This window comes from Salmo salar, chromosome ssa19 (genome assembly GCF_905237065.1).
Source record: "Salmo salar chromosome ssa19, Ssal_v3.1, whole genome shotgun sequence".
Taxonomy (NCBI): Eukaryota; Metazoa; Chordata; class Actinopteri; order Salmoniformes; family Salmonidae; genus Salmo; species Salmo salar.
The window spans coordinates 25,509,773-25,527,728 of record NC_059460.1 but is presented as its reverse complement, the minus strand read 5'-3'; the positions used below and the strand labels follow the sequence as shown (position 1 = coordinate 25,527,728).

Genomic DNA, 17,956 nt, shown 5'->3' with positions numbered 1-17,956 from the left:
TACATGTCAGTGTGTGGTTAGACAGACAGAACCTCACCCAGAGAGCTGTACATGTCAGTGTGTGGTTAGACAGACAGAACCTCACCCAGAGAGCTGTACATGTCAGTGTGTGGTTAGACAGACAAAACCTCACCCAGAGAGCTGTACATGTCAGTGTGTAATTAGACAGACAGAACCTCACCCAGAGAGCTGTACATGTCAGTGTGTGGTTAGAAAGACAGAACCTCAGCCAGAGAGCTGTACATGTCAGTGTGTGGTTAGACACTGGAACCTCACCCAGAGAGCTGTACATGTCAGTTCAGTGTGTGGTTAGACAGACAGAAACTCACCCAGAGAGCTGTACATGTCAGTGTGTGGTTAGACAGACAGAACCTCACCCAGAGAGCTGTACATGTCAGTGTATTAGACAGACAGAACCTCACCCAGAGAGCGGAACATGTCAGTGTGTGGTTAGACAGACAGAACCTCACCCAGAGAGCTGTACATGTCAGTGTGTGGTTAGACAGACAGAACCTCACCCAGAGAGCTGTACATGTCAGTTTGTGGTTAGACAGACAGAACCTCAGCCAGAGAGCTGTACATGTCAGTGTGTGGTTAGACACTGGAACCTCACCCAGAGAGCTGTACATGTCAGTTCAGTGTGTGGTTAGACAGACAGAACCACACCCAGAGAGCTGTACATGTCAGTGTGTGTTTACACAGACAGAACCTCACCCAAAGAGCTGTACATGTCAGTGTGTGGTTAGACAGACAGAACCTCACCCAGAGAGCTGAACATGTCAGTGTGTGGTTAGACAGACAGAACCTCACCCAGAGAGCTGTACATGTCAGTGTGTGGTTAGACAGACAGAATCTCACCCAGAGAGCTGTACATGTCAGTTCAGTGTGTGGTTAGACAGACAGAACCTCACCCAGAGAGCTGTACATGTCAGTGTGCGGTTAGACAGACAGAACCTCACCCAGAGAGCTGTACATGTCAGTGTGCGGTTAGACAGACAGAACCTCACCCAGAGAGCTGTACATGTCAGTGTGTGGTTAGACAGCCAGAACCTCACCCTTAGAGCTGTACATGTCGGTGTGTGGTTAGACAGACAGAAACTCACCCAGAGAGCTGTACATGTCGGTGTGTGGTTAGACAGACTGAACCTCACCCAGAGAGCTGTACATGTCAGTGTGTGGTTAGACAGACAGAACCTCACCCAGAGAGCTGTACATGTCAGTGTGTGGTTAGACAGACATAACCTCACCCAGAGAGCTGTACATGTCAGTGTGTGGTTAGACAGACAGAACCTCACCCAGAGAGCTGTACATGTCAGTGTGTGGTTAGACAGACAGAACCTCACCCAGAGAGCTGTACATGTCAGTGTGTGGTTAGACAGACAGAACCTCACCCAGAGAGCTGTACATGTCAGTGTGTGGTTAGACAGACAGAACCTCACCCAGAGAGCTGTACATGTCAGTTTGTGGTTAGACAGACAGAACCTCAGCCAGAGAGCTGTACATGTCAGTGTGTGGTTAGACACTGGAACCTCACCCAGAGAGCTGTACATGTCAGTTCAGTGTGTGGTTAGACAGACAGAACCACACCCAGAGAGCTGTACATGTCAGTGTGTGTTTACACAGACAGAACCTCACCCAGAGAGCTGTACATGTCAGTGTGTGGTTAGACAGACAGAACCTCACCCAGAGAGCTGTACATGTCAGTGTGTGGTTAGACAGACAGAACCTCACCCAGAGAGCTGTACATGTCAGTGTGTGGTTAGACAGACAGAACCTCACCCAGAGAGCTGTACATGTCAGTGTGTGGTTAGACAGACAGAACCTCACCCAGAGAGCTGTACATGTCAGTGTGTGGTTAGACAGACAGAACCTCACCCAGAGAGCTGTACATGTCAGTGTGTGGTTAGACAGACAAAACCTCACCCAGAGAGCTGTACATGTCAGTGTGTAATTAGACAGACAGAACCTCACCCAGAGAGCTGTACATGTCAGTGTGTGGTTAGAAAGACAGAACCTCAGCCAGAGAGCTGTACATGTCAGTGTGTGGTTAGACACTGGAACCTCACCCAGAGAGCTGTACATGTCAGTTCAGTGTGTGGTTAGACAGACAGAAACTCACCCAGAGAGCTGTACATGTCAGTGTGTGGTTAGACAGACAGAACCTCACCCAGAGAGCTGTACATGTCAGTGTATTAGACAGACAGAACCTCACCCAGAGAGCGGAACATGTCAGTGTGTGGTTAGACAGACAGAACCTCACCCAGAGAGCTGTACATGTCAGTGTGTGGTTAGACAGACATAACCTCACCCATAGAGCTGTACATGTCAGTATGTGGTTAGACAGACAGAACCTCACCCAGAGAGCTGTACATGTCAGTGTGTGGTTACACAGACAGAACCTCAGCCAAAGACCTGTACATGTCAGTGTGTGGTTAGACAGACAAAACCTCACCCAGAGAGCTGTACATGTCAGTGTGTAATTAGACAGACAGAACCTCACCCAGAGAGCTGTACATGTCAGTGTGTGGTTAGAAAGACAGAACCTCAGCCAGAGAGCTGTACATGTCAGTGTGTGGTTAGACACTGGAACCTCACCCAGAGAGCTGTACATGTCAGTTCAGTGTGTGGTTAGACAGACAGAACCTCACCCAGAGAGCTGTACATGTCAGTGTGTGGTTAGACAGACAGAACCTCACCCAGAGAGCTGTACATGTCAGTGTGTTAGACAGACAGAACCTCACCCAGAGAGCGGAACATGTCAGTGTGTGGTTAGACAGACAGAACCTCACCCAGAGAGCTGTACATGTCAGTGTGTGGTTAGACAGACAGAACCTCACCCAGAGAGCTGTACATGTCAGTGTGTGCTTAGACAGACAGAATCTCACCCAGAGAGCTGTACATGTCAGTTCAGTGTGTGGTTAGACAGACAGAACCTCACCCAGAGAGCTGTACATGTCAGTGTGCGGTTAGACAGACAGAACCTCACCCAGAGAGCTGTACATGTCAGTGTGCGGTTAGACAGACAGAACCTCACCCAGAGAGCTGTACATGTCAGTGTGTGGTTAGACAGCCAGAACCTCACCCAGAGAGCTGTACATGTCAGTGTGTGGTTAGACAGACAGAAACTCACCCAGAGAGCTGTACATGTCGGTGTGTGGTTAGACAGACAGAAACTCACCCAGAGAGCTGTACATGTCGGTGTGTGGTTAGACAGACACAACCTCACCCAGAGAGCTGTACATGTCAGTGTGTGGTTAGACAGACAGAACCTCACCCAGAGAGCTGTACATGTCAGTGTGTGGTTAGACAGACAGAACCTCACCCAGAGAGCTGTACATGTCAGTGTGTGGTTAGACAGACAGAACCTCACCCAGAGAGCTGTACATGTCAGTGTGTGGTTAGACAGACATAACCTCACCCATGGAGCTGTACATGTCAGTGTGTGGTTAGACAGACAGAACCTCACCCAGAGAGCTGTACATGTCAGTGTGTGGTTAAGTAGAACCTCACCCAGAGAGCTGTACATGTCAGTGTGTGGTTAGACAGACAGAACCTCACCCAGAGAGCTGTACATGTCAGTGTGTAGTTAGACAGACAGAACCTCACCCAGAGAGCTGTACATGTCAGTGTGTGGTTAGACAGACATAACCTCACCCAGAGAGCTGTACATGTCAGTGTGTGGTTAAGTAGAACCTCACCCAGAGAGCTGTACATGTCAGTGTGTGGTTAGACAGACAGAACCTCACCCAGAGAGCTGTACATGTCAGTGTGTAGTTAGACAGACAGAACCTCACCCAGAGAGCTGTACATGTCAGTGTGTGGTTAGACAGACATAACCTCACCCAGAGAGCTGTACATGTCAGTGTGTGGTTAGACAGACGGAACCTCACCCAGAGAGCTGTACATGTCAGTGTGTGGTTAGACAGACAGAACCTCACCCAGAGAGCTGTACATGTCAGTGTGTGGTTAGACAGCCAGAACCTCACCCAGAGAGCTGTACATGTCAGTGTGTGGTTAGACAGACAGAAACTCACCCAGAGAGCTGTACATGTCGGTGTGTGGTTAGACAGACAGAAACTCACCCAGAGAGCTGTACATGTCGGTGTGTGGTTAGACAGACACAACCTCACCCAGAGAGCTGTACATGTCAGTGTGTGGTTAGACAGACAGAACCTCACCCAGAGAGCTGTACATGTCAGTGTGTGGTTAGACAGACAGAACCTCACCCAGAGAGCTGTACATGTCAGTGTGTGGTTAGACAGACAGAACCTCACCCAGAGAGCTGTACATGTCAGTGTGTGGTTAGACAGACATAACCTCACCCATGGAGCTGTACATGTCAGTGTGTGGTTAGACAGACAGAACCTCACCCAGAGAGCTGTACATGTCAGTGTGTGGTTAAGTAGAACCTCACCCAGAGAGCTGTACATGTCAGTGTGTGGTTAGACAGACAGAACCTCACCCAGAGAGCTGTACATGTCAGTGTGTAGTTAGACAGACAGAACCTCACCCAGAGAGCTGTACATGTCAGTGTGTGGTTAGACAGACATAACCTCACCCAGAGAGCTGTACATGTCAGTGTGTGGTTAAGTAGAACCTCACCCAGAGAGCTGTACATGTCAGTGTGTGGTTAGACAGACAGAACCTCACCCAGAGAGCTGTACATGTCAGTGTGTAGTTAGACAGACAGAACCTCACCCAGAGAGCTGTACATGTCAGTGTGTGGTTAGACAGACATAACCTCACCCAGAGAGCTGTACATGTCAGTGTGTGGTTAGACAGACGGAACCTCACCCAGAGAGCTGTACATGTCAGTGTGTGGTTAGACAGACAGAACCTCACCCAGAGAGCTGTACATGTCAGTGTGTAGTTAGACAGACAGAACCTCACCCAGAGAGCTGTACATGTCAGTGTGTGGTTAGACAGACATAACCTCACCCAGAGAGCTGTACATGTCAGTGTGTGGTTAGACAGACGGAACCTCACCCAGAGAGCTGTACATGTCAGTGTGTGGTTAGACAGACAAAACCTCACCCAGAGAGCTGTACATGTCAGTGTGTGGTTAGACAGACAGAACCTCACCCAGAGAGCTGTACATGTCAGTGTGTGGTTAGACACTAGAACCTCACCCAGAGAGCTGTACATGTCAGTGTGTGTGGTTAGACAGACATAACCTCACCCAGACAGCTGTACATGTCAGTGTGTGGTTAGACAGACAAAACCTCACCCAGAGAGCTGTACATGTCAATTCAGTGTGTGGTTAGACAGGCAGAACCTCACCCAGAGAGCTGTACATGTCAGTGTGTGGTTAGACAGACATAACCTCACCCAGAGAGCTGTACATGTCAGTGTGTGGTTAGACAGACAGAACCTCACCCAGAGAGCTGTACATGTCAGTGTGTGGTTAGACGACAGATCCTCACCCAGAGAGCTGTACATGTCAGTGTGTGGTTAGACAGACAGAACCTCCCCCAGAGAGCTGTACATGTCAGTGTGTGGTTAGACAGACAGAACCTCACCCATAGAGCTGTGCATGTCAGTTCAGTGTGTGGTTAGACAGACAGAACCTCACCCAGAGAGCTGTACATGTCAGTGTGTGGTTAGACAGACAGAACCTCCCCCAGAGAGCTGTACATGTCAGTGTGTGGTTAGACAGACAAATCCTTAGAATAGATCATATAAATACAATAGAATGCCATGCCAGTTCTGGGACAGCTGAAATTGAACCGAATATGTTTATGCTCCTTGTTCTACAATATCTGTGGTTGTAGTCTACACACAACTTATTTTAATTTGCTAGGTAAAGTGTAGACATGTCTTTAAGCTAATCAATATGATAGCCTACTGTATTTACAACAGAACATGTTTTGTCTTTGTAATACAAACACACCCATTGATTTTTTTGTTGGTACATGTATCTGCAATGTTCATATGTAGCCTTGCCTGGCTACCCATTCTCATCTTTGGTTCTGATGGGGTATGACAGTTGAACTAAGCTCATGAGGCATTTATAAGTAATATTCTTCAAGAATCCATGGGTAGATATATTTCATTCATACATCCAAAAATGGATTCAGCAACTGTTCAGCTAAAATAGCGTAAAAAATACATTTAGCAACTGTTCAGCTAAAATAGTGTCAAAATATTTAATCAATGACAGTATGACTACTTAGTAATGACATTTCTATATGACCCCAACTGCGATTTGAACACACAGCCTCTGCATTAGAATTATGCTGATCTTTCTGCTGTGCCACAAAGTCTGTACCATTCACAGAAGTCCTCATTACCTATAATACATATCTGCGTTTAGCAAAAGAGTGCCATCTGCACTGCTATTTTAGTGATTTAATTTACTTATTTCAGCAATTTGAAGGTTTTATCAATAGTTGTCTACTGTTTGTTGCGGATATTATTCTGTTTTAATGTTACTCCTGAATCACTATGATAAATATATTTTTTCTTGAGTGTATTATATAAAGCTAAGATTTTCCATATGTGAAATCATGTGTTTTTCCTGTAAGGGACCCTCGCTCCCCTAACTCTGGCCCCAAGTGCTGTTTTTTCTTTAAATCGTTCAAAATGATCAATATGAGAGATTAGGATACAATTTGCTCTATCTACTAGTAACCCAAAACCTACACAGCATATTCTCCAGTGTTAAAAAAAGAAATGAACACTGAGTGTTAAATCAACACTGAAAGTGTTGAATCTGTCAACCCATATCGGCGGCAGCGTAGCCTAGTGGTTAGAGTGTTGGACTAGTAACTGAAAGGTTGCAAGTTTGAATCCCCGAGCCGACAAGATACAAATCTGTTGTTCTGCTCCTGAACAAGGCAGTTAACCCACTGTTCCTTGGCCATCATTGAAAGTAAGAATTTGTTCTTAACAAATATTTCCCAGAGTGCCTTACCTTTTGAGCAAATTACAGAGTTACCACCTATGCCTGTTTTTGTTAGTACAGAGACATGGTTGTTGCATTTATCAATGTCTGGTCCTATGAACTTCACCAAGTGAGATCGTAGGCAAATATGTTATCATTTAAAAAAAAAAACACATACAGATCACTTTGAACCAATATCACACCCTTCATTATGACATTTCCCAGCATGCTCTATTGCTTTGTTTCAATATCTATGTTTGTGCATTTACATTGATTCATTGGTTAATCATAGAGCTTAATAATTGGTAATTATTTAAATAGTCCCAAATAGATGGTTTGTAGATGTTTAGTACTGTAGGTGTTCAACTAATTGTCAATATTTCAACTAACTATCCACTAACCCTAACCTTAACCCTGCTATCTCTAACCCTAAACCTAGCCATAACTGGAGTAAGCTGTTGTATATCATTTGCAGTTGGCAGTTTGAGGATCTGTAGATCATCTTGATGGGACTATCCAAATAAAGTGTAACCTAACAAGGTTTATTCAGTTCAATTCATGTCCATTGTGACCTCCATACTATTGATAATTTATTTATATTTTAAGTGAGAAAAAATCTTATAAAAGACAGAATTATGAATTCAAAAAAGTTTTCATTGTCAGAACAACCTCATCTCAAAAATCTCCTGTCAGCAACTTTTTACTTGGACTTCCCCTAAATGACACAGGATGAGAGTGGGCACTGACAGGGGCAGGTTTTGGAAGGGGAACTCTATGGTCTATATAAACACATGGGCGACATTCACTTGACATCTGTTGGCGTGACTCTTCCTCCAACTGCATCTCTACCTGAGATTTTGAAGGTGAGTAGGAATTCTCTTCTTAATATTTTGTGGGTCGGTTTCCTGGACACAGATTAAGTCTAGTTCTGGACAAAAAATATATGTCAAAGGAAATTCCTCATTAAGCATGCTTTTTAGTCAAGGACTATGCTTAAATGCTGTCTGGGAAACTGGCCCTATTTTATGACTGAAATTTGCTTGTAAATCTAATTTGCGACCAAAGATGTATGGCTGGATATGCATTTTTGTTATGTAGCTGGATCAAAACATCATGTAGCTGGTTCACTTGAACAACTTGATTGCATATTCTTGAAGGAGAGAAATATCAATATTTGCCATTCACGATATTGACATGCTGTGTTCAAGCTCTCCATCATGATTTCCATAACAGTCTATCTTCTTTCAGAAGAGTAACACTTCACATAAAGTTTTATGTTACAGAGGATGTATAAAGGATTCATAAAGAGCTTATAAACTGTTAAGCATTCGTTTATCGATCCAATAATGTTTAATAAATATAGCAAACGGTTAAAGCACATTTATTTATTTCCTGAATACTGAGCCTATGCCACTCTGGCTGGCAATAATAACATTATAATCAGTATCACTGCAGGCTGGATTGGAACGAAGACACGGAACTTCACATGTTCCGTTCACACTGTGTTAAGTGCTGGTTTTCTTAAACTGATACTACAGTAACAGGAGATTACATGCACCTGCATGCTAAAATAAACTTGATTGCAACGAAAAACCCACATGAATAAACCAGTGATTTAGCTGATCTTACGTTGATACCAGACAGCTGCAACTTTCCTTGTCTATGCGCTCTATTCCCGCCTCCAATGAAATATCAACCTATCAGGAGCATCGAAAACCGTAAGGCTGATCAATGTAAAATACGTATATAGGAGTAGTAGGACACTACTTTATTCAAACGTTTCATCTCAAATGGCAAAATAATACGTGTTTCATTTGAAATAACTTTATTAGTCTGCATTTTAATTTGGTAAAAATGATAGATTATATAACTCATCGCTATTACTTGATTTAGTTACACATTTCAAATGTTTAAAGTGCAGGGATATTTCCCCCTGGTCTTAATTAGAAATTACTACACTTTTTAAAGATAAACTTTAATTAATGGATTACGTAACTTGGAAATGACATGTGGGATACATTTCCACAGTAAATGTACCATGGTAAATGAGGAAAAACGTTATTTGAGTTGTATGGAACAATTGTCAAATAGATAAATCGCCCTTAGTCTGTTCAAAAAATAGATTAATTTGTTCTGATGATAATACTCACCAGAGGACTAAATAGTCTTGAAAAACGTTGCCACCAATTAGGACTAAAAGATCCGCTTTAGTGAGTGATAAATCGGTGTCCAATGATGGTTGCAATTGAGATCAGCTGTGCGGTTTAATGAAATATTACCTGGTGTTAGTACGCGGGTTCGTTGCAATTGGCCCACAAGATCACTATTTGCCAAGCACCAAAATAATAATCACAAAATGTCAACCTTTGTGTTATAACTGTTTATTACAAATGTATAAAATATGTAAAAACGAATAAGGAACAGTTAATGTAACTACTTATAAACATTTTATAAATTAATACATTAATGTAAAGTGCAATCTTTGGATGTGTGTAGTTTATTTGTCATTCTTTAACGACAAAACAAAATACGCTAGACCTAGCAGGGTGGGATCTGTTGGTGTCTGTAAAATGAATTATGTGAAAAACGGCGGTGGAAACAGCTTTATATGCAAATATTGATTTTTCAAAATGTAAAACAATTTTATCAATTTACCACAAAATCGTTTTGTTGAAATATCTAAAAAAGTTTTGTTGAGTAAGAGCAGAGGCAGCCAGGGACAGTGATGAGTAAATCATTTGGTGACATCTTGCGGTCTTAATGTGAATTACAGGGAGGGCAGTTACCCCAGGGGGCTAGTTACCTCCTAGTACCTTATATTGTAATGTCCTCCCACTACAACTTGTGAAAGCTTGCCGTTTATTAGGCTAGAGATGAAATAAATGATGATCTTGCTGTTGTGTCCATAATAATATCATCATGTAGGCTTTACCTGCACTTTAACTGCAAGCTGTTGGCTAGAGCGCATGTGCCAAGATCAGAGTGGGCACATATGCTATATAACGCAACATATGGTTTTTATGCAGATTTAAGACTATTCCTATGAAAATCTGTCGCCAATTGGATGGAAACCTAGCTGTTTATAACAATCAAATCAATGATGTATCATGTTAGCTCATGAATATTGATGTGGTACCAGTGGTTCCAGATTATTGTCCATCCTGAAATATTTCAATGCATTTTGAGTACTCTTGTGTATATTTCACAGATTTAGTTTTTTCCATGACTTATGCCATGTTAATATGATATCTAAATATGAGAGTGACTAACACAATCAATGGGGGCCCCCTAGAGGTCAGGTACTCTGGGCACAGCCTGGTCGGTAATTTGGCCAGGATTACTACAAATTTACCTAGCAGTAGACTAATATACCAATCTAAAATATTTTAACTGACATGGGTTAATTGATGCACTACCAAGTTTTGAAATTGCACCTTGTGAATTCTGATATCCTAACTCTCAACAGCAAAGTTCCTGTGAGTAAGCACTTCACTGTTAGTCTACATAAAATTCGATTTGATTTGAAGTTGAGAACCCGACTGAGTTTCGATTGATTAGTTTCAAAAACATTCCCGGGGTCCTGGGTGCGGCCCTGGTTGCAATATGTTATGCAGTTATCATAGATACAAGCATTTTCTGCTTGTAAATACAGTACATATCTCCTTGACCACTTTTTTTATCTACAGAACAGCGAAAACGGTTGACCCCTGCTTTCAACATGTCTTCCTCTGCACACTGTTCCGGGTCCAAGTTCCTTGGGCGCCTTAAAAGTCCCATCTGTAGCTCCAATGCTGAGCAAGAAGACCACCAACTTCCCAAGTTTGAGCCCTTTGCGGAGGCTGTGGCAATTCCCCGTGGCCCCTCCAGTGATGGTACAAGATAAATAGAATAAGTGTTGTGAGTGTGTGTGTTCATGTTCGTGTGTGTGTGTGTGTGTGTGTGTGTGTGTGTGTGTGTGTGTGTGTGTGTGTGTGTGTGTGTGTGTGTGTGTGTGTGTGTGTGTGTGTGTGTGTGTGTGTGTGCGAGTGTGCGAGAGAGAAAAAAGAGAGAGAACTAGTTAATTCTCTGTAATCAGTAAGTAAGTGATTAATCATATGTAATCAGATTAAAATACGCAAAAATAATCACAATTTCTTACCCCAGTCCTTGGCTGTCTATGATAAATGAGATTAACACACATTACACAGCAAATTCCTCAGTGTTAAAAAAAGAGAAATTAACACTGAGTGTTAAATCAACACTGAAACCATTGAGTCTGTGGACCCATACTGACACCGGAAAAGTGTTAAATTAAGAAACTGCTTAGTGTAAAGTCTTATTCAAATATTTCCCAGAGTCCCTTGCCTTCCGAGTAACTGTAGAGTTACCACCCATGACAGCATTTTTTTTTATTTTTTATTTAACCTTTATTTAACTAGGCAAGTCAGTTAATTAAGAACAAATACTTATTTACATTGACAGCCTACCCCCACCCAACCCTAACCTGGACGACGCTGGGCCAATTGTGCACCGCCCTATGGGACTCCCAATCATGGCCGGTTGTGAAACAGCCTGGAATCAAACCAGTCTAGCACTGAGATGCAGTGCCTTCGACTGCTGCGCCACTCGGGAGCCAGATAGATGGTGAGTGACAGATAGATGGTTGCTGCATTCATCCACCAAGTGAGATCCTAAGCGAATATTTTACCATTAAAAAAATATATATATATATAAAAAGCAAAGGCTTTATTTTGAGCACCTAGTTTTATCCTAATACAGGGGCCTGAAACTCATAACCATGCACATCATTGTTATATTTCCCAGCATGCTTTAATGCAGGTAGACTTTTTCAATTGTTTGTTTCAGTATCTATGTTTGTAGATGATTGATTAATTCATGAATTAATGAATTAATCTTATGTTACTCAAATGCTACTCAAATATAAATGACAAATGGCAAACATTTTCTAAACTAGTCCAATATCACTTGGATTTCATGTACCCGTTACTGAAATAGTTGTTCCAATTTAGATGGTTTACATAGTCTTGTGATTACATTTTGTCAATTCTTCCAGTAATTCTGAGTACTGTTTGCGGGTGATACATTTTTTTGAAGATGGCTATCCCCGCAGGTCTCTATTCTAATAGGAATTACACATAACCTTGCAAAATGTGATTTTCATGTTTGATATGGCCTGTGAACTAATTATGTTACGTTTGATACAGTTAACTTAGGAGCAGTTTGTCGATGCCTGTATCATTTTAGCAGAAAAATGTGATCAATGAAGTCTGAAGCTTTGTTTTGTCGAACAACCACCTGACATGGCTACAGTGAGCACGCGCTATGGCGCCACTAGCCTACACTGTGTTGATGAAAGCATCTAGTAATGAACGTATTTTTGACACAATTGGCAGGAAAGCCTCAATGCTTCAAGAAGCTTTGTTTTCCCATCACTACTGTAAACCATGAGTTTCAGATTTAGATTTGTTCCTAAAGGGGTACAAACACTTGTCACTGTAGTGGTACACTGTAAAGTCATCCTTTGTACCACCTTTAGTTATAACTGCATTATTGTATCCCAGTCCATACCTCAGGCCACACCAGGCCTGCAAGTAGGTTTTCAAAATGTGTTTTTTGAAGGATTTGGGATTTTCTGTTTCCAGGAAACTTCCAACCAGGGTTTCTGGAAAACCTGGGAGTTTTGGGAAAGTTACCAGAATTTTGCAACCCTTCCTGCAAGTCACATTATGCTGGCTAGCAAAGTGATGTATAAGCAACAGTTAATTATTTGTATTCACCTACAACCTACATTCAGAATGAGTGTAGGTTGCAGATCTACCTGCAATAGAGCATGCTGGGAAATTATTGATGACTTCCCAAACTCAGTCCTAGGGAGCCCAAGGGGTGCACGTTTAGTTATTTGCCTTAGCACTACCCAGCTGATTCAAATAATGAATTCATCATCGTCATCATGCTTTGATTATTTGAATCATGTGTGGTGCTGAGGCAAAAACCAAAATGTGCACCCCTTGAGGTCCCTAGGACCGAGTTTGGGAAACGCTGCCATAGCGTTTGCGCAAGGTAGTCTTTTTGTCTTCTACCGAAACTAATAACAAACCAATCAGGTGGTTGTTCGACAAAACAAAGCTTTGGACCTCATTGATCACATGCTTCTGATAAAGTGACAGAGAGTGCACACTGCTTCGAAGTAAACTGCTTAGCGGTTTTGACACTTGCCTCTGAGCTTCGGTATCAAACGTTACATCAATAGCTGTATTAGGGTGAAACTAGTTCCTCAAAATAAGGCCTTAGGAAGAACATATGGTATTGTGTTATATAATATTAAATAAATAAATAACATTCACTTAGGATCTCACTTTAAAAAAAAGGTGCTAAGTAGAACCATACAGGGTTCTTCGGTTTGTCCCCATAGGGTGACCCTTTTTGGTGCTGGACTGAATACGTTGCAGAGGGTTCTATCTAGAACCCTCTATATAGGGTTTTTCAAAGAGCCCCTGTATATGGTTCTACCTTGAACCCCCTATGAAGGGTTCTACCAATAACCATTTTATCATCTAAAGGTTCTTCCTAAAACTGTCTTCCTCAATCACCTAAACTGGAACAACCATCTCAGTAACGGGTGAAATAAATTAAATTACTAACAGATTGGATTAGTTTAGAAAACTGTATGTAATTTATCTTTGTGTAGCATAAAATGTATCAACCAATCAATATGTATGCAAAAACACGTGATAGAAAAACAAACAATTCTGACAATATTACTGCAATCAAGCATGCTGGTTAATATCATATATAGTTCAATGTAGAATCCTTCTGGCCTTCCAAAGAACCCTTCCTTCCAAAAACTGTTCTTAGGATGTTAAAAGTAGTTGGTAGAACCCTATCACAAAAAAAGCTTTTAGAACCCTTTCTTCTACATTTAGGATATAAAATGGATGAATGCAACAATCATGTCTCTGTCACTAACAAATACAGTCATGGGTGGTACATCTACAATTTACTTGAAAAGTAAGGCACTCTGGGAAATGTTTGAATAAGGCTTTACACTAAGCAGTGTATTAATTTAACACTGTTCTGGTGTCTATAGGTCCACAGACTCAACTGTTTCAGTTTTGATTGAACACTCAGTGTTAATTTATTATTTTTTTATCAATGGAGAATTTGCTGTATAGGCCCACAGGTTTATTGTGTGCCAACTTTGCTCGGCCGAGGTGGTCAGCAGACATCCTTGTTCCCATTTTGACTTCACACTCAGACCTGACATCCTGAAAAGCACCCTTTTTACCCAACAAGTTTAATCCAAAATATTTTACATTTGTTACCTGGTTATTTAAACATCATTATTTAGCTTGTGATCTCCTTATTTGCAGCCACCCTGGAATGTGTGAGAGTGGACATGATGCAAAATGAGAACAAGAGCGACCACCACTGTCACTTGTACGAAGGCAAAAACAACATTCTCATCGTCCGTAGGGCTCAAGAGTTTCAGATGACCCTCCAGTTCAACCAGCCTGTAAATCCCAGTGACAAATTCCAGATTGAGTTTTACATTGGTAAGATTTTACATATTTCCACCAATGTACTGTAAATTCCTTTCTGCTGGTTAAAAATGTCATTACATGCATTGCTTGACTTCACTGAGGGTGATATATGAAAAACAGTATTCACCATTTGGTAATAGTTTTAATGGGAGGGGTTGGTGTGATAGAGGTGAAGTTGCATCTCAATACTAAAATTCTTCCTCTCCATGTCTCCTCTCTGTCATCTGTGTTTAGCCTCTGTAGCCAATCAGAAACACTAATTAATAAAAGTGCCAAGTTGAAAGAAAAACAGATTATTGACATATTCCCATCTAAACAGCTGTAACATCTGTTGATAGTAACCTTGGGGTGCCTCCCGATTCTCCAGACTTCTCCCCAAGTGTGCACTTGCACTTGCACACTTCCCATCATGGATTTAGGGAGTTTCCACTATTGTTGAATCCATGACAGAGTGTGCAAGTGCACACTTCAGAAGAAGGGTGTAGAATAGGGACGTGTCCAGGGTCTCTCTCACACATTATACTGAATGCTTACATCATACTCACAGGGGAATTGATGAAAATATATTTGTGTGCTCGATTCAATCTTTATTGCGGAAGTTCCGAGGTATAGAGCGATTGAAATTTGAAGGTAATTTCCGATTGATATGGCAGCGTTTACTGTGAATGCAGTCTACACAAATGCAGGAACATTGCCTTTAAAATTAAATCGCTCTATAAAACGGAACTTCCACGATACGGATTGTATCACGCCCTAGGTCCTTTAGTGTCAGCTACAAAACTGCAATATGTCAACTAAGTACAAACAAAGCTTTAAGGACAGCAAAGTGACTGCTTAAGAAGTATGACACCATTTTTTTTTTTATCTTCAAACGACTTACCTTTCACTTATGCCTTGAAAAGGCTTTCATGCTCAATATATTTTTATCTCCCCGAATATGGTGTTGTCCTCTTACATCTGCTGTGAAATTCTTAGTTTACTGTGTTCAAAAGGTTTTGAGAATAGGGCATAAAAAAACTAAGCAGAGAGCACAATATTACACTACATATCCTTTAGCCTACATTTATTGGATTTGAGAGAGTTGTTGCGTGATAATTGTGAGGCACTAGTAGTACCCTAGTAGTCCATCTGCACTTTTTTTTTGAGTAGCTGTACTTTACTATTTATATTTTTGACAACTTTTTACTTTTACTCCACTACATTCCTAAAGAAAATAGGTACTTTTTACTCCATACATTTTCCCTGACAGACAAAATTACTCGTTACATTTCGAATGCTCAGGCGGGACAGAAATATGGTCAATTTCACACACCTATCAATGCAATGTGTTGCCATACCTACTGCCTCTGATCTGATGGACTCACTAAACACAAATACTGCATTTGTACATGATGTGTGAGAGTTGGAGGTATGCCCCTGGTTGTCCGTAAATTTAAAAAACAAGAAAATCCTGCCGTCTTGTTTGTATAATGAAAGGAATTTGATGAATAGCATTTAATTTGTATTTTTACGCAAGTATGACAATTGAGTACTTTTTCCACTACTGATGGTTTGTTGCATTCCATATCACCTTTATTGCAGTCGCGCTGCACAGACTACCGCCAACAGTATCTTCTGTAATGTTGTGATATTGAGCAGACCTTGACTTGTGTTGGTTGATGTGTTGTTAACGCAACAGTTTTTTGGTAGCACTTTATTTTACATTACAGAAAATTACCAGGTATTTATAAAATAAATGTCATGGTAACACAGTAATTGCACAGTAATAACTTATGATTTACATGCTTTGTTTCTTCAATACTCATTTAAACAGTAGCTACTTGGTACCATTTGTTACCAACTGAGGTTAATTATTTGAAGAATGTACCAGAAAGTATCGATTGTTACCACATAACGTCATATTGAATACTAAGAGTACAGTGGAAACATGAGTGTCTACATGTTTTGACGTTTCTGCTGTCATGTCACCGTCTCCCTCAGGTATCGATACCTACGTGTTGAATGGCACAAAGATCATCATCGCCTTTGATGGCTCACAAACTGGGAATTGGACCGGCCGCATGATACAGGAACAAGGGGATGAGTGCGTGGTGGGCATCACCCCTTCTGCGGATGCCATCATCGGAAAGTACTACACGAATGTGGCGGTCATCGGTTACAATGGAATCTCAAGGACACAAAAGGACTCTGGAACAGACTTCTACCTGCTGTTCAACGCCTGGGCGTCCAGTGAGTGGAATCTTTGTGGATTTTTGTTTGTCTTCTGAGGACTGCTTAAGATAAGATAAAACATATGCATTATACACCCCTTATGGGGAAAAACGAATGATTTCACATGTGGTAAATCACATGAATTAACTTGTGACATTCAATGTTAAATCATGTGAAATTGTGTTTTTGGAACACTTAACGTGATGATATTTCACATGAAGTTTCACATGTGGATTTTTACGTGATCCCATAACCTTTCACATGTGGATTCAAATTTTCACGTTAATATTTTACACGAGATTTCACAGATGATGCCTCTGCAAACAAAAATGTGACGTTAGGATAAATACACAAACAGTGCTTTTAACATAAAATGTAAATAATTGACACTTTCACATATGATTACATTGTGTATGTTTATACGGTAATTATTATTCAACATATCCTCACCTGGGATATGAACTCGCAACCTCTTAGTTGAAGGCATTCCAATATTCCTGCTACGCCACCACGTCTGTGTCAATGGCTGATTTAACCTGTATTCCCACAATTTGGACTTGAGTAAATTCAATCTCAGCTTTGTCAAATTAATAAAAAACACTTGAGAAAAAATATTATATTTACAATAATAATATGCCCCACCAACATAAGACAACTACACAGAAAACCCCTCACATCATCAATAATCAGAGAATATGTAATCAGAGATGTATTATAGGTAATGAAAGTGTAGAGGAACGCTTCAGTAAAGACTTTGCAGCGCATCAGATTGATCAGCGTACCCCAAATCCATTGGTTGTGAGTTGAAATCCCAGGTGGGGTCATATTGAAAAGTCAGTACTAAGTGATCATGTCAAATGGAATCATATTATCATTGATTAGACGTTTTACACTATTTTAGCTGAACATCGTACCACTTACTTTGAAACCCCCATATCGTTTCATTCCCCTATTTTTTTTAAACGTGTGAAATTTCATTTTCACTTGTGAAATAGCTGTTTTCACATGTTTAGCTGAAATGTTCACATGTAAAAAAAAAAGAGACGCCATATGTGAAACTGCAAATGAAAACACTGCACCACCTAGAGTTCACGTTATCATCACATTTTCACATGTGAGAAAAATTACATTTTTTCACGTCACGTGAATTGAAGATTCTAACTCTCACATGTGGAACTGCCTTTTCACGTGTAAAAAACTTTCACTTGAAAATAAAATTAGCATTTTCGTATGTTGAAATTTTGCATCCCCATGTTGTCACATTTATTTCACATGGTATAATGTTTTCACAAGTGAAGTTTCATGTTATCACATGTTACTT

General features: G+C 41.0%; 1 protein-coding gene and 1 long non-coding RNA gene across 2 annotated transcripts in view; both read left to right on the top strand.

The window, feature by feature from the left end:
* Positions 1 to 7,682: 7,682 nt before the first annotated feature.
* LOC123723990 (uncharacterized) lies at positions 7,683 to 14,420 on the top strand. The gene is made up of 3 exons (XR_006760697.1): positions 7,683 to 7,746; positions 10,570 to 10,755; positions 14,254 to 14,420. It is a non-coding gene; the product is annotated as an uncharacterized lncRNA (long non-coding RNA).
* A 1,965-nt stretch (positions 14,421 to 16,385) lies between these two features.
* The window catches only part of LOC106578630 (coagulation factor XIII A chain), a 36,693-nt gene continuing 35,122 nt past the window's right edge, over positions 16,386 to 17,956 (top strand). The window contains exon 1 of the mRNA XM_014157638.2: positions 16,386 to 16,653. Within this exon, the coding sequence (XP_014013113.2) occupies positions 16,386 to 16,653 (268 nt within the window). The remainder of the gene's footprint in view (positions 16,654 to 17,956) is intronic.